General features: G+C 33.1%; 1 protein-coding gene and 1 pseudogene across 1 annotated transcript; both read left to right on the forward strand.

Annotated features, from left to right (window-relative positions):
• Positions 1-1,249: 1,249 nt before the first annotated feature.
• Positions 1,250-2,463, forward strand: LOC107416295 (geranylgeranyl pyrophosphate synthase, chloroplastic). The gene has a single exon (XM_016024780.4). The coding sequence runs from the start codon at positions 1,316-1,318 to the stop codon at positions 2,348-2,350; it is 1,035 nt and encodes a 344-aa protein (XP_015880266.3). The 5' UTR covers positions 1,250-1,315; the 3' UTR covers positions 2,351-2,463.
• An 11,557-nt stretch (positions 2,464-14,020) lies between these two features.
• LOC107416290 (geranylgeranyl pyrophosphate synthase, chloroplastic-like) lies at positions 14,021-24,977 on the forward strand (annotated as a pseudogene).
• Positions 24,978-25,064: the final 87 nt, after the last annotated feature.

Consider the following 25,064-nt stretch of genomic DNA (forward strand, 5'->3'; position numbering starts at 1 on the left):
TATTATTTTTATGAATTTTTATCGATATTTGATAATTTTTTATATTTTCGTAAATATTTTTATAATTTTAACTTTTAATATTTCTACCAATATTGAAATTTTAGACCTTACTTTCAAACTCAACTTCAAACCATGAAATTATACAATTGTCTCAAAAGGCAATGAGATATTTCTCATTTTGCAATAAAAATAATAAATGATATAATATAATTCATATGTACAATACTGTATCATTGTTATGCCTCTGCTGTCTCGAGTGTTTGATTTGGTACCAATCAAATATATATACAATTATATATTATTCATTTTGAAATCAAATTCTAATTAATATTCACGAAAAAAAAAAAGAATAAATAAGTTGTTATTATAAATTATTAGTCTAACTTAACAACATGTACTGTTAATTATCTTCATCCACTGTATATTGGACTCAAGTAGGCAGGAACAGATTTACCCAAAAAAAAAAAAAAAAAGTAGGCAGGAACAAGAATCTCGGATCCATTAGTATGCAGATCAATATGGCCCATTCCGGGCCTAATAATACTCATTTATATACAATTTAAAATTTTAGTTGACTAAATCATCAATTAATAAATATTAGTACAAATAAAGTGAAATTGATTTGTTGGTATGCCCTTTTTTCATATGTTTGGAGGGTTATAAGTTCAATATAACAAAAGTGGAGGGAATCATGTAAAATGATTAAGAAACATATATTATATTAATACAATGATATAAGCAATGGATGACTAAATAATAATAATAATATTTTCAACCTTGCAATATTTCTCAAGGTGTACTTTTTGGGAGGCTGGGATTGGACGACACCCTTGGCACTTATGGTGGGGTCTCTGCTGCGGATGTAAAGTATTGAAGAGCGGAGGGAGGTGGCGTGTGGGGAATGATTCTACAACTCGCGTATACAAAGATGCGTGGTTAACAGGTTCTGATCATTCTGTCTTTCTGCTCGTATTTTGACCAGTAATGGATCCAGTAAAAATGTTCAGGGGAACACTATTACACTATTATCACACGGTGCATGTATAATACTATTTTCGGATAAAATATACTTTGCTCTTTTGAATTTTTATGAATTTACCACTTTACCATTTATATTTTAAAATTACCACATCACCTTCTGATTTATTATTTTGTATCATTTTGTCTAATTTGTAGCACAAAGTGTTAAAAGCAACTGAAGTGATAATTAACATCATCTTAAGTTATATATATAAGTAATGTAGCTGGACAACAAGGGCAACCCAATCAAAACAAGAACCTCCTCCTTTTTCCAATCTACCACATTTTCAATTCAATGGCCCTCTTTGCTGCCATCCCTGGAAATCCCACCACTATTGGCCTGAAATCCCCATCTAGAACCCCATTTGGCCACCTCAAACTTGTTACTTTGAACAATATCAAGGCCACCATGAATAATATTCATAAATCCCATTTTCCACCATTGAAGTTGGGGGAAGAATTAGTTGCCATGAAGGCAAAAAAGGTTCTCGAAGCATTAGAAGAAGCCATCCCCTTGAAACACCCTGAGGAAATCCACAAGGCCATGAGATACTCGGTTTTCTCTGGTGGAAAACGCTTGCGTCCAACTCTATGCTTAGCTTCATGTGAGCTAGTTGGAGGTGATGAGAATTCAGCGATGCCAACAGCTTGTGCTGTGGAAATGGTTCAGGCAATGTCATTGATTTTAGATGACCTCCCATGCATGGATGACGAAGATATCAGGCGAGGAAAGCCCGCAACACACAAGGTGTTTGGTGAAGAGACTGCAATTCTTGCTGCTAGTTCCCTTCTCTCCCTTTCCTTCCAGCATATAGCAGAAAGGAGTATAGGAGTGCCTCTCGATCGTGTGGTTGGTGCAATTGTTGAGCTGGGTTCGGCCGTTGGCTCATTAGGGGTTCTGGGAGGAGAACTATTGGATGTGCACTGCGAGGGAAAGGAAGTGAGCATGGAAGAGTTAGAGAACATTTGTGTCGCTAAATCATCAAAGCTCTTAGAGGCTTCTGTGGTTTGCGGGGCCATAATTGGAGGAGGGAATGAAATGGAGATCCAAAGGTTGAGGAAGTATGCTCGGCATCTTGGGTTGGGGTGTCAGATCTTGAACGACATTCAAGATATCATAATGTCCACCGAGGAATTGGGAAGGACAGCCGGGAAAGATTTGGAGAACGACAAGGCAACTTATACCAAGTTCATGGGCATTGAAGAATCTAAGAGGTTCTCGCAGAAGCTTATAGGTCAAGCAATGGAGGAGATTGCTCTCTTTGATGCTTCAAAGGCTGCTCCTTTCACTTATTGGGCTAATTACTTTTTAACAGAACTAGCGTACTAAAATCCTTGTTGTAGTTTTAATTATTTATTATTATCTTTTGTTTCTCCAATGGTGCTGTGGTAGTCCTGCAAACCCATGCTAGCTTCTATTAAATTTGGCTAATATTAAAACAAGATTTAAATCTTGATTGTAATGAAGATTTTATTCAAATGTTTTGATATCTGACTTGATATTTAATTTTAGATAGATATATATTAAAATAGTATAGTTTAAAATATCAAAATTTTTTTGTAAAATTTTTATAAAATTTTCTTTTTTTGAATACATCTTTACCTTTCAAATGAAAAAAGATATAATTTTCATAATATCCATTAAAAATTTATCTTTCAAATGGAAACTGATATAATTTTCATAATATCCATAAAAAATTTTGATATTTTTTTCATAATTTTCATGAAAATTTTTATTATAGTATTTTCATCAAATTTTTTACAATTTGGTTTAAAACTTCAAAAATTTCCATGAAAATTTTTGAAATTTTTATAATTTTTCATAGAATTTTGGAAATATATATGATTTTTATATTTAAATTTTTTTATCAAAGATTTTTCTAAATATTATTGATATTTAGTAAAAAAATTTCCAAATTAATATTATTAGTAGTTTTTTACTTTTCAATTGTCTTTTAATAATTAGACAAATAAAAATAAAAAAATTTACATTTAACTAACAATGTTTATAATTACATTAGACAAGTTTTATCTATCATATTTTTTAAAAAAATTAGGATCACAAATTATAAATTTATCTTATTATTATTATTTTTTTACAATAATAAATTTAATATATGTATAAATATTATAAAATAGATAAAAATTAAAACATAAAAAAAATTTAAAAATAAAAAAAATATAATTTCTGCAAAGCAAAGTTCCTGATGGTATTTGATACATATAAACTTAATTTTCAAATTTTTATATTAATAATTATATATAAAATTATAAAAAAAAATATCTCTTTTAACGTTTGTTATGAACCGTTTTTAGCTATCAATACTGCTTATGTATGATCAGAATTGTCTTCTCAACCAGTATCTTCTCCCACTGGTATACAGAACGCGAGTAGGCAGGCACAGAAATCTCGGATCCATTTACTACGCAGATCCCCATGGCCCATTCCAAGCCTAATAATACTCATTTATATAATTTAAAATTTTAGTTGACTAAATCATCAATTAATAAATATTAGTAAAATAAAGTGAAATTGATTTGTTGGTATATCCTTCATCTATATTTATTTATAGGTTAAAAGTTCAATATAACAAAAGTAGAGGGAATCATTGTAATGTGATTAAAAAATATATATTATATTAATACAATGATATAAGCAATGGATGACAAAATAATAATAATAATAATATTTTCAACTCTGCGATATTTCCCAAGTTGTACTTTTTGGCAGCTCAATTTCACTTAGTTAAAAAAATAAATAAGTATTTTATTGTAGATAAAGATATAATTTCTATTTCAATTGCAAATAATTTTTTTAACATAAATTAAAGATAAGTATTATTGCACCAAGAAATTGTAAAGAAATACTGAAAACAAAATTAATTATAATTAATAAGTATATTCTATGAGAAAATAAAATTAAAGATAAGTAATAAATAAATAAATAAAAGTGGTAGCCTGGCGCATGTTGGAAGGAGAAGAGGGGAAAAAAAAAAAAAAACAAAAGAATTTCGAGAAGGGGGAAATCACAAGAGTTCTATGATGTCTTCAAGGGTGTGTGTTTTATGATTCGTTTACATCTTTGTGTTGTTGTGCACTTACTGATTTATCATATTATCATAAAAACGGTTTGCATGGACATCGTGGAGTCTATGGAATCGAAGGAACACAGTCCTTCATGACAATATTGGTTCAATCGTATATGGTCGTGTTATACAATGAGGTTCTGTTACATCTGGAATATAAGGACGCTATGAAATTGGATGAAGTTTGTCCAATTACTTGTGCATATAGCGGTTGGGTCCCTTCGATTGGCGACACTTTGAAAGTTGATGTTGATGCTTCCGTTCATGCACTAGCAAAGCCTTTTTTAAAGTTGTTTGGGATGTGTTCAACTGCAGAATTAATTGTGATTAAGGAGTCTTATCATTTTTCCTTCTCAGGTAGGTTTCCAAAGAGGGGGGAGATGTTGAGTGATTCTCTTAGTGCTGTCCATTTAGTGAATAATGTTAGTTTGGATAGAAATCTAGATCCTAACTGCATTTTAGTAGATGATATTAAGAGGTTATTGTGGAAATGTGATGGTTGAATTTGTTCTTATGTGGGTAGGGAGTCAAACTGTGTGGCTCAATATTGTCTTGCTAAGCATGATGTTCTATTGACTGATTATGAGTCTTGGCTTGGGAATTGGCCTTCTTGGCTTTTAACTCATTTTCAAGCTGGTATTTGTACTCTGTTTCTGCGTAATGAAGTATCTTTGTTTTTTTATTTCAAAAAAAAAAAGGAAAAAATTGCACATTTAAGAATTGTATATAAGTAAGATTTTTTTTTGCAAAAGATAAAATAAAATTATTAAATATGATTAACTCAGTTAAGAATTGTATATAAGTAAGATTTTTTTTTGCAAAAGATAAAATAAAATTATTAAATATGATTAACTCAATTGATAAGTTATTTACCGTTGAAAAGTCGTAAATTTGAAACATCAATGCAAAGTAAAAGTTATTGTAAATGAGAAGAAAAAAAAATCTAACTAATGATTTATAACAGTTAACGTATACAACTTGATTTTCATAAACAACTTTACAAGTTGTATATATAATATTATTTTCCCTTGCAAAACTTCTAACCTTATTATTATTATTATTATTATTATTTTGTCAATTCTAACACATTTATTGGTCATGGATAACTTTGCAAGTTGTATTGATAATATGATTTTTTCTTGCAACAAAATCCAACTAAATTATATATTATGCATATGATTCGTGATAGTTAATATGACACTTAATATATATAACTTGAGTTTTCATAAACAATTTCGTAAGTTGTATATATAGTATTGTTTTTCCTTGCATAAATTCTAACCTAAATTATTGGTCATGGACAACTTTACAAGTTGTATTGATTATATGATTTTTTCTTGCAACAAAATCTATCTAAATTATTGACCATGCATATGATTTATAACTATTAATTAAAATAAGAACGATATGTGGCTTTCATATGGGGGCACCATGCCTTGCCTTCATCCTTACTATTCTGTGTGGCATCTTATGATTAGTCTATGTGGTTCATATGTTTGTTTTTGATAAATTTATAGTTAATGCAAATTTGTCAACTGTGCAAGTTGTATAAATAATAAGATTTTTTTCTTGAAAAAAAAAATTACTAAATTATTGCATATGATTCATAACTATTATTTGAAATAAGAATAATAATTGCCTCCATATCGGTGTGAGGAGAAAATCTTGCATGATTGCCTCCCTATCCCAACCTCCCACTAATTTATTGCCATCTGTTCAATCGCTTACCAACCTGGTGAAGATATTTGCCATATTAAAAACACTATCCAGCTCACCATTTTTCTATTGAGAAAATAAAATTTTAATCAAAAACATTTTATTCGTATTGTTTCTTTTTCCAGAGGCTCTGGCTTTCGTCCATGGTTAGTTAGAGCTGCAGCTTGAAAATATCTCTTCTTCTAGAGTCGTCTTGCTGGTTATTCAACACAGAAAGCATTACTAAAACTTTGGTTTGGTAAAGGGGATTCTTTTGCAGCTTTGTTGCTTCTCTTGGAGAAGTTTCTTCTTCAACTTTATTGATAATTTCTGTTTGTCTAATCTCAAATTTGATGAATAATTTTTTGTAAAAGCAACAAAATAAGATTATAATCTTTAGAGCAAACTATTCACCCAGATACTATCAAATTTAAAATCACCACAAATAGAAACTCCCAAAAAAATAAAAAAAAATAAAAAAAAAACAGTATCCCAAATCTTGTAAATCCGAAAAAAAAAAAAGAAAAAAAAAAAGGAAAATACAATCCCCAAAGCTTAAGAAAACATCAAGGGGCAAAAAAAAAAAAAAAGGCAAAAAATGTTTAATTAATTATTTATGTTTATTTTGAATTTAAACCTTATTCTCATTATTATATGCCTAAGTCTAAAGGAAAAAAAAAAAAGAAAAAAAAACCGTAACTTTTTTAAAAGCATTTTATTAAATTATTTATGTTTATTGTCAATTTAAATCATATTTTTATTAATATATGCCTAAGTAGTTAAAAGAAAAACCAAAAAATTTTAGTTCATTTTATTGTAAAATCTTATTTATCTAACTAAATATTGATTTTTCATATTGCATGCTATTAAGCTTTTGTTTATGCAAACTAAGTTTATATATATTTTTTGTCATAAACTAAGTTATATAGTTTGTTATTATTTTTTCTTATTGTAGTTTTAATTACTTTTTTTTTTTTTTCCAATTTTGCTGTGGTAGTCCTGCAATCCCATGCCAGCTTCTATTAAATTTGGATTAAGATTAAAATCAGATTTAAATCTTGGTTGTAATAAAGATTTTATTCAAGCGTTTTGATATCTGACTTGAGGCTTAATTTTAGATAGATATAAATTAAAATTAGAAATTTTAAATGAAGATTTCAAACTAAACTTGAAACCATGAAATTATAGAATTGTCTCAAAAGGCAATGAGATATTCTCTTTTTGCAATAAAATAAATGATAAAATTAATTCATATGTACAATACTATATTATTGTTATGCATCTGCTTTCGCAAGTTTTTTGATTTGGTACCAATCAAATATATACACAATTATATATTATTCATTTTGAACCAAATTCTAATTAATATTCACGAAAAATAAAAAATAAAAAAAAGGATTAAATAAGTTGTTATTATAAATGATTAGTTTACCTTACCGACGTGTACTGTTAACTATCTTCTTCCTCAGATCCATTACTTAGTTTGTGGATCCCCACGGCCCATAGGTTCATAGGGCCTTTCCATGATTCCAAACCTAATAATATTCATTTATATAATTTAAAATTTTTGTTGACTAAATCATCAATTAATAAATATGATTACAATCAAACGAGCCTGACTCAGTTAATATATCTCTCGCATACATTCGTATGAGTATGAGGTGGCAGATTCGAAAAAACAAATATAGGATCTGAGGACTTGTCAAGTTATTTTGCCACCATGTTACACAAAGCTTTTCGAGGAATTTGACCCAATGCCCTCATAGGGATGAGCTTCATGATTTTTATCCCTTTATTTGGTATTTTTTTTTCTACTTTTTTAATTTTTAATAATCTCAAAATATCCTTATATTCAAATTAAATATTTTTACTTCTTTTTTTTATTCACCGGATTGTTCTCTTCTCCTTCATCACCCTTCCCCAAAGCTGGCTCATCTCTTCACATTCATCAAACTTTCTTCACTTAGTTGCCATTTTGCCAAACAATCCCATTTCGTCTCTCCGATCACCAAAATTCCATACAAAGAAATTGATTGTTTGGAATTCGAAATTAAGATATTGTGAAGAAGGAGGACGTGGATTTGTATACGAAGCTCATGGGTGGTGCTGCATGGCAGAAGCAAATGACCAAGCTTGCTGTTTCACTTGGCCTCTCTAATAAAATGCTTGGTCTGTTTGCTTCATTTTTTCTTTGACTTTTCGATTTGAGTGGTTTCTAGGATTTTTTTTAAAACATTTGTGGGATGTTTTTTTTTTTTTTCCTGATTAAATTTGGGATAAGTTGGAATCGAAATTAGGCTTATGTTTTGTTTTTGCTATTTCTGTAATTTTTTCCTTATGCTTTTGTAATTTTTGTTTTAGGTAGTGTTCCGTGTGCGATTTGACGGTTCGATAATGGAAATTGGCAAGGATTCGGGAATGGAGGAGGGGGATTTTGTGGTGGAGACTTGCATTACACGTACTCTACCCCCGGCATTGACGCTTGAGAAGGGATTAGAGAGTATCAAAGATGCTGTGGGGAAGTTGAAGTTGAATCCTCCTTCTACCTCCAGTGGGTTCTTTCGGTTTCAGGTACTGGAAAATTTCGTAAGACTTTGCTATTTTGATACTATGTCATTTTGTTTGGTTTTCATTTCATATGTGATTCTGTGAGGATTTCTACAGGTCGCTGTGTCTTCCAGTGCAAAAGCTTTGGATTGGTTTGCCTGTCAGTCAGAGTCTTTCGAGGTTTTCCCTCTGTTTTTATGTCGAAGGAAACAGAAAATCCTGATTGTAAATCGCTTTATGTGAATGAAACCGTTGGAGTTTTTGGAATTGGGTCTGCTGTTCACTTTACACAAAGTTCTTCTTCTATCTCAGGAGAGAAGACAACGACCAAAAGGTTTAGATTCTCGTATCTCTTATTTCTCACTCATCAAAAGCGTCTCCTATGGTGATTTATGGGTTGCATTTGGTTTTTGTTGTTTGTTGTTTGTTGTCTGTTGTTCATTAATATATGTATATATATATATATATATATATATATATATGTAAAAGTAATTTTAACTTTATTAGGATAAGAGTTCATTTTTTCCTATTGAGCTTGATTGCTGAACTGGTTAAAGTTCGGGGGTTTGTAATACAGTTCCCCCACTCCAAAAAAGAAAAGATTGCCCTTTGAATAGTTAGTCTGAAAGATGGATGTTTCAAACTTCTATTTGGAGGGTCATGGTCAATTCTGGAGCTATTGAGACTTAAGGCTTATCCTATTCCATTGACATCAAGGTCCAGGAGGTTATCTAATCATTTTTTTAAGTGGCTTTAGGCTAACGAGTGGAATATGTGTTGAATAAGAACCCAAAATTTGTTTGGTATTTTGTTGAAAGGTCTATTTGGAAAATGACAAGGCAGAAATGAAATTGAATATTAATGTGAACTCTTCATTGGCAATTATGTAAGGAATGTTTCAACATATATGCTAAAGGTTCTAAAACATTTTATGAAATTTAGAATAATTTTGTCCATTTATTGAAAATTTGTGGTTGGTATGAAAAATTGATTAAGTAATGATGGTTAGTTGCTTATGGTTATACATCTAATTATGATGCAAAATCTGTTGCCCTTAAGGTTCTTGCGCGTTTGATAATTTGCATTTGGTAGTGCAACTATGATGCATACTATAGTGTCAATTTTTATCTGCGTTTAGGTGTGCGTTGTTTTGCATGGATACTTGGGTCTTTTAGATTTGTATGAATCTTCTTCCTTGACAGCTCTAAAAATGGTAGCTATATGCTATTAAATTTAAGTAATGTTTGTGGTTTCTCCATAGATAGAACAAATGAGCTCTTGCAAAATAAAGGTAAAACTTCGATTGTTCATTGGTCATGGTTTTGCATGTGATACTTATTTAATTTATTGCTTTACGTAGTTGCATGTGATACTTATTTAATGTATGTCTTTGCTTTACTTAGTTGCCTGGTGCCATTGCTTATCTACCACCAGTTCTGTATGAATTATGATTGGCTGACTCATTGAATGATGATAGTTTAATATGTATTATTATTATTGTTATATATATATATATATATATATATAATTTTCTTTTTTACTAGATATGACTTTCTAGAATAGACAAAGATGGTAGAAAAAAAAAAAGAAAAAAAAGACAAATAAGTTTATATGCATTGTTAGGAGTTAGAACCACACGTTATTTGTTATAGTTTCACCAGATAAGTTGGGACTTAATAAAGGATGACAAAGGTGTCTCTGTGTTTGTCTGCCATGCTTCATTGGCTATGCTTAGTCGGTGCTTTGCTAAAATCCATTTAATGGTGAAGCAATAATAGAGTTTCATTCATCTCAATCTCTCAATATAAACGAGAAATCTGTGAGAGTATTGAAAACCAAGAAGTAAGTTAAAAAAAAAAAAAAAAAAGTTGGCGGAAGAGAGCAGAGAGAGGCTGTTGAAGAATGTGGTTTACTATGAGAATTGCCCAGGTTGTAAGGTGGAACAGTATAAAGAGAAACAACGTGGTTTACCAATTCGAGACCTTCTTTTTATTTGGATTGTTGTGTTGTGCAATGGTATGCTTTTTCTTATTCTTATACTGTTTGTTATTTATTTATTTTTATTAATTTTGGTTTTTGACATTCTAAAGCATTGTTGAATGTTGATCACGTTGATGTTTTGTTTGATTTGTTGCATCTGTGATGTGTATTTTGTTCTCTGCTACATGTTTTGTACTTGTTAGATTACTGGTGGATGAATTTGATGCTGCACTTTGGAAGGTTGGCAGAGGTTGACAAGGGAGTAGCAAAAGAATTTGATGGAAAACATTTTCACATTCTTCCTTCTTCTTGACACTTTGTTTTTGATAGACATGCTTTGTAGTAGGATTGAATGAAGATCCAACAAACATCTTAAACTTTAATTCAGTTTTGTTAACCTTTTTTAAGTCCGACTTATAGCCTCGTTTCTTCTTCTTCTTCTTCTTCATCCTTCTTATTTTTTTTTTCAAGTTATTTTATTTTATCTTTAAGTAGATTAGACATTTATTATTGGCTTTTGTTTTCCTTTCCAAACAGAATTGAGTTGTGCATCACACTGATATTTTTTGTCATTTGGTACTTTTTACTTTGATCAATATTATTTATACCATGTTTTTATAGAATTTGTTTAAGAAATGATCTCTTCTTCATTTCTTGCTTGAATCACACATGTCCGGGACCATTTGTATGATCTATGATCTATATGATTTTCTCAGCATTTTAATTGTTATTACTGACTGTCTTTCTCGATTTGTTTGCAGTGCTGCCAATAGCATCTCTGTTTCCATTCCTTTATTTCATGGTAAGTGTGTATTTTATTTGTGACTGTTTTTTCCTTCATTATACTCATTCATAGATAGCTTCCAACATTTATAGCATTTTCCATGCCATTGATGGAATTTTTGCACTGTTATTTGAATTTGACATGTTTATAAGTTTGAATGTGTTACTTGACATGGAAATGTTTCCTGTGTTACTTTTAATTATATCTTATGTTATTTGTCTTGCCTTTAGGAAATTCATAGAATGTATCTGCGGACATCCTTTTAGCATATTTTTCTGACTCTTTTAGTTCTTGAAGATGTATGAAATTAGATATTATTTTTTGAAACGAATTTGGGTGAATGCCTCTATTTTGAAAGCTTGTGTTGATATGTATATGTTAATGAAATATACCTTCTCCCTTTCAAAATTTTTTTATCTACCCTCTTATACCTATTTTATCCTCGAAAAAAATTAAAAATAACTTGAGTGTCTTTTTTTTATATTTATATTTTTCTGGCAGTCTGGATTAATATTTGTTGAAGGTTGGCCATCTACTCAATGTATTGATTGAAATTGGTGTTTTCTTTTTCTGTTTTGGAGATTTAGGCATCCTTTAGCAAATCAGTCTATGAGATTGGATTTTGGTTCTATATAATTCATAGAGAGCAAAGGATATTACTGGGTATGAGCTATTGCCTCAATTGTTAGATTTGAACCTTTATACTTCTTTATGGATACTCTAAGTATTTAATTATTTTCTTTGAAATTTGTATGCTAAATATTGTAAATAACTGCAGATATTTCATTTAATTTCATCCAAGTATCAAATCGGTCTCTGTTTTAGTGGAGGTGCCCCGTATGCTTTTAATGCTATCACTAAAGTTTGGCATTATACCAATTGTGGTGCCAATTGGTGTTTGAGATTTTGACATTGATGGGGAACTTTGGGTCAAATTGGGATTGATACCAACAGAGCCTTTTGTAGGAGCTGTAATATTCTCTAGTTTTTATTCATAAAACACTTGTACATTTTTCTCTTGCTAATTCATATTTAGTTTTTAGTTTTTAGTTTTTGTACATGATTCTCGTGTCAAGATGAAGTGTAAGGACCCAATTTCATTATTAAATTCTCCATATTATTTGAGATGTGAAAAAACAATAAATAAGAAGGATGAGAATTTAAATGGATGGTAATTAAGTTCTCAAATATTGGCTCTCTAGTTTCTGACCATTTGAACTTGTTTGAATGGTATGCATTGAAATGTAGTTAGTTTTACATTGTAGACTATTCCGAGCTTGAAAGCTTCTTCCATTCACTTTTAAAATGCGGCTCCATGGCAGTATGTCCAAATGAGAGTTGTCAGAAGGGAATTAATTGTGCACTTATGGAAAATATTTAAATAAATGGATGTGAAAGTGTAGAATAAATGGAACAGTGTCCCATTTCTCATCTACCCTCATTTCTCATTAATTGTCGAATAAAGTGGAAAATATTTAAACAAATTTTTTTTACCATCTTCCATTTCTCATCTACCCTCATTAACTTCTATCCCTCTCTCTTACTCTCCCTACTACCACATTCAATGAATCCTGTGTGTCTCCCTCTCTCTTTCTCTTTTGTTGGTTACGTACCTTTCAGCCTTTCTTCGCACTGACCAACCATTGTAGAAAACACAATACCACCTTCAGTTCAGTTCAGTTCAGTCTCCCTGCATACCCGCAACCTTTTGTGATAACAACAAGATTGAAAATTTTCATTGTGGAGCCCATAGACTTCAAAAGGGTGTAATTAAAGTGTACGTTTGTGCGGATCAGAGTTAAAGATTTTTTGGTATGTGTATATATATATATATAAATATATGTACATATATGTATATATTTTTCCCTTATATTGGATTCATTGTTTGTCACGTTTTGATATGATATATAAGTGCAAGTTCTATGTTGGTTTGATTTTATGTAAAACAATCCATAAATGGTTCAGAAATTTCCATTTGAAAATTACAACCTTTGTTCATTATATACTATCCATCGGTAACTACGAAACACTTGCTTGTTGGAAAATTTAACGGCGGTTCCATTGGAATATTTAATTTTTTCATTTTCTGAAAGCAAACCACCTCAATCGAATTTGTCCACTTTGATAATGTTATTGTATACGAATGACATGCTAAATGTAACTATATTTATGATCGTGAACAAAATAATCCACAAAACACCACAATGTCAACATTGCATCCATTCAAGCTAATGTTATGTTGTGATTTAGCACATATGCCACAAACTTGACATCTTATTCTACTTGATCCACTATGTCTGTCAGGAGTAGCTATTCTACTAGGCATTAATATGCAACATTTAAACATAATTGTTTGGCTTATTTTCTGTATTCATTACTTTTGCTTCAGGTTTATAGTTAAACCTCCCAACAAAGATTCTACGATTGCAATTATTTTTAGTCATACGACCTCACGAATTACCACAAGCTTGTGACAAGGAGATACTTATTATGTTTTGAATTGGTAAACCTTTTGTGCTTAATGTCACAAATTTCAGTTCTACTGTTCTATGATGGAACATAGAGTTTATGTTCTGAAGGTACTTGGAGATACTAACATCAAAGAATGAAGATTATACGTATCAAAAGGAATTGTACGTTGGCAGAACTTGAAGATGTTGTCTACAACGCTCTCAACTTAGATTCTACACAACATCAATTAATCTTCAAGTTTATATACCATGTCTGTTTGTCATGTGAGCCATACGTTGTGGAAAATGAGGAAGACCTACAAAGTTTTATAGAAGAATATAGTTCACACAGACCTCAAGACAGATTTCCACTTATTGTTGATGTGTTATCCAGGGTTCCACAGAGTATTAATACTGCTGGATGTGTTGTGAATAGCATACCTGCAAGTTCAGGATTTATGACTGTTGCCCCACTATCTGCAGTTCCAGAGACAGCTACATGTACCTCTGATGCTAACATGCAGTTCCCAACGACCGAACTTCATAATCTGGAAACTCAACCTGGATTCTCCGAAAATAAAATTTGTGAAAACGATGTGCAATGTGTGGAACATGATCATGATAATGAGTGCTTTGACACTAATGATATGAATGAATATCGTGGACATGATTATGATAAAGATGAACAATTTGAGGTTGAGGTCAACACTGATCGTAGTGAAGATGAGTTACGTGACATTTGTTGGACCCAACATTCGGGACTTTCAGCTGGTGATAATCGACATGGTGATTCTCCTTATGGTAATAGTCCAATTGGTAATGTGAATGATGATGTGCTTGCTTCTCCTTATACCGAAAACCATTTGGACATTCGACAGGATTCTACTGCATCCATTGCTGAACATAGGGTTAACCGTTGCTTCTCATCTGTCAATACCCATGAAATCATTCGAATGAACCAACTCTTTTCGAGTAAGAATGCGCTACAGAAGAATCTTAGTCTTTATGCACTAAGGAGAAATTTTGAATTCAAGGTCAAGAAGTCAGATAGGGTCAAATATGAGGTTGTATGTGTAAACAACAATTGCATGTGGCGATTACGTGCTACCAAGCTACATGGTGATAATACAGAGGCCTTCATGATTAGAGCCTTCAAGGATGAGCATATTTGATCTTTAAATATCATGAAAAAGGATCATCTTCAAGCAACAAGTTTAGTTATCGGAGACATCATCCAGCCAACGTTTGATGGGATTTCATGACAATACAAACCCTGAGATGTCGTGCATGATATTCGCTCTAATTACGGAGTAAACATAAGCTACAACAAAGGATGGGCCGCTAAGGAAGCTGCACTATCAGGTTGTGGTGCACGCCAGAAGAGTCATATGCAAAACTTCCTTTATGGAGTCATGTTTTGAAGAGCGAAAATCTGGGCACGTTTACTCAAATTGAAACTGACAATCAAAACAGATTTTTATATTTTTTCATGGCACTTGGAGCTAGCATCAGAGGGTTTTAGCATATGAGGAGAGTCGTAGCTGTCGATGGAACTACGCTGAAAAATAGATATAGAGGTTTGTTATATATTGCATCATGTTTGGATGGGAACAATCAAATTTATCCACTTGCTTATGGAATAGGCCCTGGGGAGACGGATGCGGCTTACACGTGGTTTTTTTAGAGATTTAAAGAAGCGTTTGGGGATGATCCGAATATAGCTTTTATATTGGACAGACACAAGAGCATTGCAAGAGTGATATGTATAGTTTTCCCTAATAATCACCATGGCCACTGCACATATCATCTTAGTACAAATTGCGTGCTAAGAAGTATAAAGGTAATGTCAATGCGATTATATCAACTTTTAATGATGTAGCTAAAGCATATATTGTTGAGGATTTTGATAAGGCCATCCAGCTTTTAGAAGGGGTTAGTATTGAAGTTTTACAATATCTCAAGGATGCAAATCCTGCAAAATGGGTTAAATCACATTTTCCGGGCAATAGATACAACATAATGACAACTAACATCGCAGAGAGCATGAATTTTGTGCTTTTTGATGCTAGGGATAAACCTCTTTTGCCATTACTAGATCACATTCATGATATCTTGCAAAAGTGGTGGTACGAATGTCGAACTAATGTAGCTGCAGTGCAAACTCCTGTTACTAATTGGTTGAAAAATATCATGCAAGAGCGCTCAAATAATGGCAGAGGCTTACGTGTTATTCCATTAAACTTATATGAGTTTCAAGTTGTTGGCTATGGCGTATTCGTTAGAGTAGTTAACTTAGAAAATAAGACGTGCTCATGCAAGGAATTTGACATTGATGGATTTCCTTATGTCCATGCAATTGCAGCATGTAAGCATCGACATATTTCTCCATATATCCTTTGCTCGGCCCATTACTCAGTTGACTCACTCCATGACGCATATTCAGAAACCATATATCCATTTGGAGATAAATGTAAGTGGCATGCTCTAGATGATGTCATAAACCAGCTTGTACTTCCACCTAAGATTGGCAAACAGTCAGGAAGACCAAGAAAGAAGAGGATTCAATCTCAAAGAGAAGAGCGTCATCAATATAGATGCGGGAGGTGCAAACAGATTGGTCACAGCAGCCGATCATGCTCGGCTGCCGTACCTCTTGACAGCACTACCAACCAACAGCACCATTCAACCGAAGGACCATAAATCACTCGAGGCTATATTAAGACAATGGGGGCATGTTATGCGGTATGCGTGTGTTATGCAATGTAGTCAGGAATGCAATTAGTAGCTCAACCGTGTAACATGTGTTTTGGCATAATAGACGTTGGTTTTATGTGTTCTTTTGTTGTCAAAGTCATTTGTCGTATTTTGTTGATAACATATCATTCTGTGTTCAGTTTTTGGTTCAATTTTTTGTAGGTTTCTTACTGTTGCACGGATGATATGACTACTAGCTGGTAATGACCGATGCACCGTCGGTAATTGACATTTGTACACCGTCGTAAAAGAATCACCACAATTCCATCCGACAACTTCAATCATGTATGTTCCAACCAAGAACATGCTAAATGTAGCATTATTAATGATAACTGCTAACAAAGTAAGAGAAAAAATGACATTAATAAATGAAAACGTTCAATTTGTTTTTGCTTCAAACATTACCGTAGGTTTCATCGATAATTACCGAAACCCTTGTGGTAATCATATTTTACCAATTTTATGGCTCCCACAAGTCCCCTAATGTGTGTTAAATGCAACAACATGCAAAATATGGATTCTTAAATGATCCTAAGGAGAAAAAATCCCAAAAGTTTTGAAAAAGTTATCAAATTTGCAAAAAAATTTTGTTATTGGAGGCCTTTAGTAATTACCGACGAAACCTATGGTAATCACTTTATACTTGCTGGAAAAATTACCGTAGGTTGCATGGATAATTACCAAAACCCCTACAGTAATCACATTTTACCAATTTTTTAGCCCCCATAAGTCCCCTAATGTGTGTTAAATGCAAAAACATGCAAAATATAGATTCTTAAATGATCCTAGGGAGCAAAAACTCCAAAAGTTCTGAAAAAATTCTCAAATTGGCAAAAAAATTTGATTATTGTAGGACTTCAGTAATTACCGATGACACCTACGGTAATCAATTTATACTTGTTCGAAAAATTATCGTAGGTTTCATCGGTAATTATCGAAACCCCTATGGTAATCACATTTTACCAATTTTTTGGCCCCCACAAGTCCCCTAATATGTGTTAAATGCAAAAACATGCAAAATATAGATTCTTAAATGATCATAAGGAGAAAGAACCCCAAAAGTTCTGAAAAAGTTCTCAAATTGGCAAAAAGATTTGATTACTGTAGGCCTTCGGTAATTACCGATGAAACCTATGGTAATCAATTTATACTTGCTGGAAAAATTACTGTAGGTTTCATAGATAATAATCGAAATCCCTATGGTAATCACATTTTCCCAATTTTTTGGCCCCCACACGTCCCCTAATGTGTGTTAAATGAAAAAACATGCAAAATATAGATTCTTAAATGATTCTAAAGAGAAAAAACCCCAAAAGTTTTGAAAAAGTTCTCAAATTGGCAAAAATATTTGATTACTGTAGGCCTTCGGTAATTACTGATGAAACCTACGGTAATCAATTTATACTTGCTGGAAAAATTCCCGTAGGTTTCATCGGTAATTACCAATACTCCTATGGAAATGACATTTTATCAATTTTTTGGCCCCCACAAGTCCCCTAATGTGTGTTAAATGAACCAACATGCAAAATATGGATTCTTCAATGATCCTAAGGAGAAAAAACACCAAAAGTTCGGAAAAAGTTATCAAATTATCAAAATTTTCCAAACTATTGGTGTTTCTTCTCATTAGGATCATTGAAGAAAGTACATATTGCATGTTGTTGCATTTAACACACATTAGGGGACTTCTGGGGGCCAAAAAATTGGTAAAATGTGATTACCATAGAGGTTTCAGTAATTACCGATGAAACCTATGGTAATTTTTCTAGCACGTATAAATTGATTACTGTAGGTTTCATCGGTAATTACCGGAGGCCTACAGTAATCAAATTGTTTTGCCAATTTGAGAATTTTTGGGGCTTTTCTCCTTAGGATTGTTTAAGAATCTATATTTTGCATGTTGTTGCATTTAAAATACATTAGGAGACTTGTGGGGACCAAAAAATTGGTAAAATGTGATTACCATAGGGGTTTCGGCAATTACTGATGAAACCTACGGTAATTTTTCCAGCAAGTATAAATTGATTACCGTAGGTTTCATCAGTAATTACCGAAGGCCTACAGTAATCAAAGTTTTTAGCCAATTTGAGAACTTTTTCAGACCTTTTGGGGTTTTTTCTTCTTAGGATCATTTAAGAATCTATATTTTGCATGCTTTTTCATTTAACACACATTAGGGGACTTGTGGGGGCCAAAAAATTGGTAAAATGTGATTACCATAGGGGTTTAGGTAATTACCGATGAACCTACGGTAATTTTCCAACAAGTATAAATTGATTACTGTAGGTTTCATCGGTAATTATCGAAGGCCTACAGTAATCAAATTTTTTGCCAATTTGAGAACTTTTTCAGAACTTTTGGGGTTTTTTCTCCTTAGGATCATTGAAGAATCTATATTTTGCATGTTTTTTCATTTAACACACATTAGGGGACTTGTGGGGGCTAAAAAATTGGTAAAATGTGATTACCATAAGGGTTTCGGTAATTACCGATGAAACCTATGGTAATTTTTCCAACAAGTATAAATTGATTACCGTAAGTTTCATTGGTAATTACCAAAGGCCTACAATAATCAAATTTTCTTTCCTATTTGAGAACTTTTTCAGACCTTTTGGGGTTTTTTCTCCTGAGGATCATTTAAGAATCTATATTTTGCATGTTTTTTCATTTAACACACATTAGGAGACTTGTGGGGGCCAAAAAATTGGTAAAATGTGATTACCATAAGGGTTTCGATAATTACCGATGAAACCTATGGTAATTTTTCCAACAAGTATAAATTGATTACCGTAGGTTTCATTGGTAATTACCAAAGGCCTACAGTAATCAAATTTTTTTGCCAATTTGAGAACTTTTTCAGACCTTTTGGGATTTTTTCTCCTAAGGATCATTCAAGAATCTATATTTTGCATGTTTTTGCATTTAACATACACTAGGGGACTTGTGGGTGCAAAAAAATTGGTAAAATGTGATTACCACAGGGGTTTTGGTAATTACCGATGAAACCTACGGTAATCAAATTTTTTTGCCAATTAAAAAACTTTTTCTGAACTTTTGGGGTTTTTTATTGTTTGGGGGCATTGATGAATGTATATTTTGCATGTTGTTGCCAGAAACACCCATTATGTGAATTGATATTATCGAAAGCGTATCGGTAATTACCGATGGTGCATCGGGAATTATCGATGCAGCATCGGTAATCATCTTTGTTTGAATTTTTAACACAACTGAGGGTCTTCTTTTCTATTTTTTTTTTATCAACGGTTATCATTACTAAAGCTAGGTTCAGCATATTAAGATAACATTAGTATAGGGTGTCATAACATTAAACATACGATCTACATTGAAAGTTTATTAAAGTATAAATCATCAACAGCACATTTTTTTCTAAAAAAGCTAATGTCTTCCGGGCCAAATGAAAGATTAGGGTCCTCATTGCTCTTGTATTCAATAAATTTCAAAGCGTAGACGCCACAATCACCCCTGCAGAATAGCATTAATGAATAACATTAATGAAAACCAACCACGTGTATTTCCACACGTAAACACAATTAAACAGCAGCAATAGAAGTGGTTTGAAATGACAACACATTCATACCCATTATATTGGCGGGGTGCATCTTTTATCATGGTCATCATGAATGGCCCTAAAGTGGGAAGCACATTCGGATTCTTCTCGTAATATCCCCCACCCTTTAATAGGTAAGGCAGCATATACGTAAGGCATTCCGCATTTTTCAACTCTTTATTCTGGACATATTTATTTCCCATATTTGGATCATATAAATCAATATGTCACGCCTTCAAGTCCACATATGCTACCAACCAATGGGCGCCTCCATTGTTGACAGGGATGTACACCTGCAAATTAGAACATAACCTCATTATCCACAAATTGGGAAACTTAGTCAGAATTTTTTTAAATATATGTAGGGACTTACATAATCACATCTTCGCCACGGCACGCTAGGTTTGGGTGACTTCCCATGCACATAGCTACGAAGTGTCGAATCACATGAATATGTGCTTCGAGATGCCCCCCATATGGGATAACACCCTTTAATGGATGATTGCCAAATAATTAAATAGATACAGTATAAAATGTCATCAATATAACATTAAGCAAAGCAGTAACATCCCATCATCTTACCCAAAATAACACGTCTAATATGGCACAGTTGTGGGTGAACATCTTTTCATTCACAAACCGCCTTTTTCGTATGAAATACAAAATAGTGTCAATATCCTGCAAAACCACATTAAAGGAAATAAATAACAAGTGCGAGGTGATAAATAAAACATCATTCCAAACGTTGGAACACAATGAATTTACATGAAAATAAAGTATATAACTTACATCGGAAGTCAACTATCCTTCAGAGGTAAGTAGCTCAGCAAAAAATTCCTTCCCCACTATCATATAAGATGTACACACGGTCGCTTCATTTGATGCCACCCTATACCATTCATCGAACACCCTCCCCTTCGATGCATCAATATGTCGATTGAGATTAAATTTGACCTTCTTCTTACACGGATCAGTGTAAGGAGAGATGACGTGATGTGACTGGTGGTAAACTCTATCGAATCGGCTTGTATCACCAACTTTATGTGTCCAATCCTCCACCTCAATCTCAGCTGATTGGTCATGATGTGGACTGTCAACCGAAGCACTGATATCCCATCCTAAATGCAAAGGCCGATGTGGCACCAAAGCCCAGGAATCCTCCACATAGGGTCCTCTAAGTACGATAGGCTCGAACGGTGTTGCAAAATCCTCATCCTCCTTCCTACCATTGGAACCGTCTATGGGTGCATCAAATTCTTCGGCTTGCTCTCCAAATGACAGTGCCATAGGGGATGATGGTCGCACCGAAGATGACGTTGAATGGGTGTGCATATGATGTTCGGCCTGCAAAACACAATGGTTATTTTGCAGTTCCCAAACCCTAACAACAAATAATTGCTGAATTAAAATATATAATTTAATAATGTTAAAATCCTAAAGTATACTAAGTTGTCTAAATGATACCTGATGCTTTTGTTGGTCAATAACAGAACTAAGCATCTTCCTTAACTATGCCATCTCTTTCTTTAATTCATCAAATTTTTCCTCCAAGCAAGCAAGCTAATCAATATCATTATCCAAAACATAAGTCAATATATATTAGTACAACATATGAAATACAAATTTGCATGCAAATAACAATTGCATACCCTGAAATTAGCATCTGGAGGGCCACTAGAATGTTCCTCAGCTTTGGATGCATCCTTAGCGCCAACGGTGGCTATCGGTGCTACAAGTGGTGGTGCATTATACTTCATGTATGTTCACTGCTATTGTTCACCAATAATCCATAGTCTTCTCCTCATCGGTAGCATCTAACCTCCAGTGCACAACATACTACATGAAATGAAGAAAGGAAAAAAAAAAGTAAATTTGGAAACTGACATTGGTAATTTAACTTTAATGTAGTCATACCATGTAGTCTAAATAAATTTTCCGTACATTGGTATTTGAGGTGAACCAATTATGGACAGCAAAATGGTTTGGTTGACTTGTAGCATGCCATCCAAGGATCCTCGAACAACGGGTTTCCCACCGCTCACCAAAATGGTTACCAAAATCAAGGATTGCTTCAAACCCCCACAACTACAAAATATAAATTATAGGTTATTAAATATAATTTTTAAGTAAACGCTACATGTATTAAATATATTACCGTACCTGAAACGCCAATGGAAAACCTTTTAGGTCATACGACTATGATTTATTCTTTACTACACGTCCTCTATGCTGGACTGCATTGTGGAATGAGTCGATCGTCTCCTTATAGCTCAAAATGCCCCAAGGGTAGGAATTGAATACCTCGATATCAGCAACCAAATCAATAAATTTTCTATTTATTTGAACCTTCGGATCCATTTCGAGTACACCATGAACTAAGAAATATAGTAACACAATTCTTACAGCATCCCAATCATCCACAAAATGTGTACCCTTGAATATTCGTTCCAGTTCAGGATGTTTCAAGTTAGTCCTGTCATCTAGCAACCTCGTGGGGAGCTCCTTTCCTTTGGAAATTTGCATATCATACATGGAAGGGTACCTACAAAACTTTAAGCCACTAATGAGTACGAATTCCCACTTTGTAAACCGCACTCCAGATCTGCCGAAGTTAAACTCCAGTACTTCTGGATTGTTGGACATAACTCGTCTACAAAGCAGGTGATGCACTAGATGACCAGAGAACCGAAGGTTCTTCATGTCAAGTAAGTGTCCAAAACATGTTCGTCTATACTTTTCCAGCTGCTCACTTATGAGGACATTTGTAATTATTTTGTTCGCTTCTATTCGATTCCCAAATGAATGTGCCCTAACTTTAAATATATCGGCATCCTGAAAGATCTGTTCCTTTGGAGCGTCAAAGGGCTGCAAAATGAATTACATAAATGGAACGGACATCAACCATTTAATCATACCCTATTTTTCCACCCTAACTTGATAATAATAATTTCCAACCAAATCTTAAGATATATGGGTTCACATTTTTGCTACCTAGTAGTTCGTCGACGCTTAGAGTCGGGTGCTGATGTGCTACCACCGCGTCTCTTACTTTGCACCTTCTTACCTCCCTTCTTCGATTGAGCTCACAAGTTCCTCTTTGGTTGCCATTATAAAGTACAACCTACAAATGTACATTGACAACATTAATAAATTTTTATCTATCTTTAACCACATTGTCAACTATGTATATAGATATAAATATCTGCAATCCTCAATTTCATACGCTCTCTTCCTAAGGATATTGTCTATGCCATCTACAAAACATTTACTGAACATTTACTGTATAGCAGTGTGTTTACTTCTAACTCTTTCTATCTTCTTCTTCTTCTTTTTTTTTTTTCTTTTTTAGGGATAAAGTGTTTGCATGTTTGCTTCTAGCTAACCATGTACCTAAAATTTTATGCACCGATCTTCTCTCTCTCTCTCTATATATATATATATATATGCCTTTAGAAAGTACTAACAATTAACAAGTACTAACTCTGGAAATCTCAACTTCAAATCTAATTAATCATAAAGTATTTTTCTCTTGTCTCCAAGTACTGATTTTTAGTAATAAATTACCCTAGCAAAAAGGAAGAAGAAAAAACTTAAAAGAAAAAAAAGGTCTGAAAAGCAACTAAGATTTCTAATGCTACTATAGTTTAAAGTGGGGTTTTAATAGAGCAACCCACAATTGTGGCCAATTATGATGCTACATGCAGAAGCATATAAAGTGAAATATTGAAATGACTGGAGAGAAAGTAGTCAATTCACCCAATAAATAAAAACAAGAAAGTGAAGTATAGAGGTGGAAGACTACATAGAAGCTACGCAACAGATAGATTGTTATAAGCCAATCAAAAGCAGCCCTTGGACTGTATATATACATATCATATTCATGTTATATTTTATTATTTCTTAACATACAATATATGTCTAATAAATGTGCATAGAAAGTTGCAGACTATAATCTGAACGTATAGGTTAAGCTGGACTGCAACATGTCCACCACTTCTATATAAGTATGTCAACTAATGTAGCTACATCTCTTCCCCATACTGCTTGTGTTTAACCTGATTTGATCATAAAAACTCAGACCTACCAACACCTATATATGCTATACAAATCATTCACTTTATATTTATTTTATCTGTATAATTAGTTTAGGGTCAAGGATTTATCTGTATACAAATCAAAAAAGAAAATAATTAGTTTCTTAAGGATCAAGTACATTTTTATAAATATTCTTCTTTTCAACCCACAAAAGCAGTTTTCTAGACAGAGTTTGAGTATCATGCACTAGTGAGATAACACCTTTAACTTTAGGATTTAAACTTCGATCAGGGTAAAAATCCTTATATCCCTAAGTCTAACAAATATATATATATATATATATATACATATATTATGTTTATTCATTACAAACTAACATTATTACAAACTAACATTATTCTTTATCAAATTCATTGATTTCCCTGCCTTCATCCTTTATTTATTTTTCATACTCAGGGATGTCAATGGAACCCAAAAAAAAAAAAATTAAAAAAATTAAAAAATGACGTGTCGTCTGGGTGTCATTCCTCCCAGACACCTAAGGTGTTTGGTGAAGAGACTGCAATTCTTACTACTAGTTCCTTTCTCCCCCTTTCCTTCCAGCATATAGCAGAAGGGAGTATAGAAGTGCCTCTCGATTGTGTGGTTGGTGCTATTGTTGAGCTGGGTTCGGCCGTTGGCTCCGCTATAGGGGGAGAACTATTGGATGTGCGCTGTGAGGGAAAGAAAGTGAGCATGGAAGAATTAGAGTACATTTATGTCAATAAACATCAAAGCTCTTAGAGGCTTCTATGGTTTGTGGGGCGATAATTGGAGGAGCGAATGAAATGGAAATCCAAAGGCTAAAGAAGTATGCTCGGCATCTTGGGTTGGTGTGTCGGATCGTGAACGACATTCAAGATATCACACTGTCCACCAAAGAATTAGGAAGGACAGCCGGGAAAGATTTGGAAAGCGACAAGGCAACTTATACCTAGTTCATGGGCATTGAAGAATCTAAGAGGTTCACGCAGAAGCTTGTAGGGCAAGCAATGAAGGAGATTGCTCTCTTTGATTGACGTAGGGAGTCATAAGTGGAATCCCCAAGAAGCAATTCTCAGGTCTTTAACCTATCCAGAAATTAGCTTCGGTCCAATTCCAAATTC

This window comes from Ziziphus jujuba, chromosome 4 (genome assembly GCF_031755915.1).
Source record: "Ziziphus jujuba cultivar Dongzao chromosome 4, ASM3175591v1".
NCBI classification, from domain to species: Eukaryota; Viridiplantae; Streptophyta; class Magnoliopsida; order Rosales; family Rhamnaceae; genus Ziziphus; species Ziziphus jujuba.

Excerpts from the sequence above, each read along its gene's own strand:
- LOC107416295 (XM_016024780.4), top strand. The coding sequence starts at position 1,316 with ATGGCCCTCTTTGCTGCCATCCCTGGAAATCCCACCACTATTGGCCTG.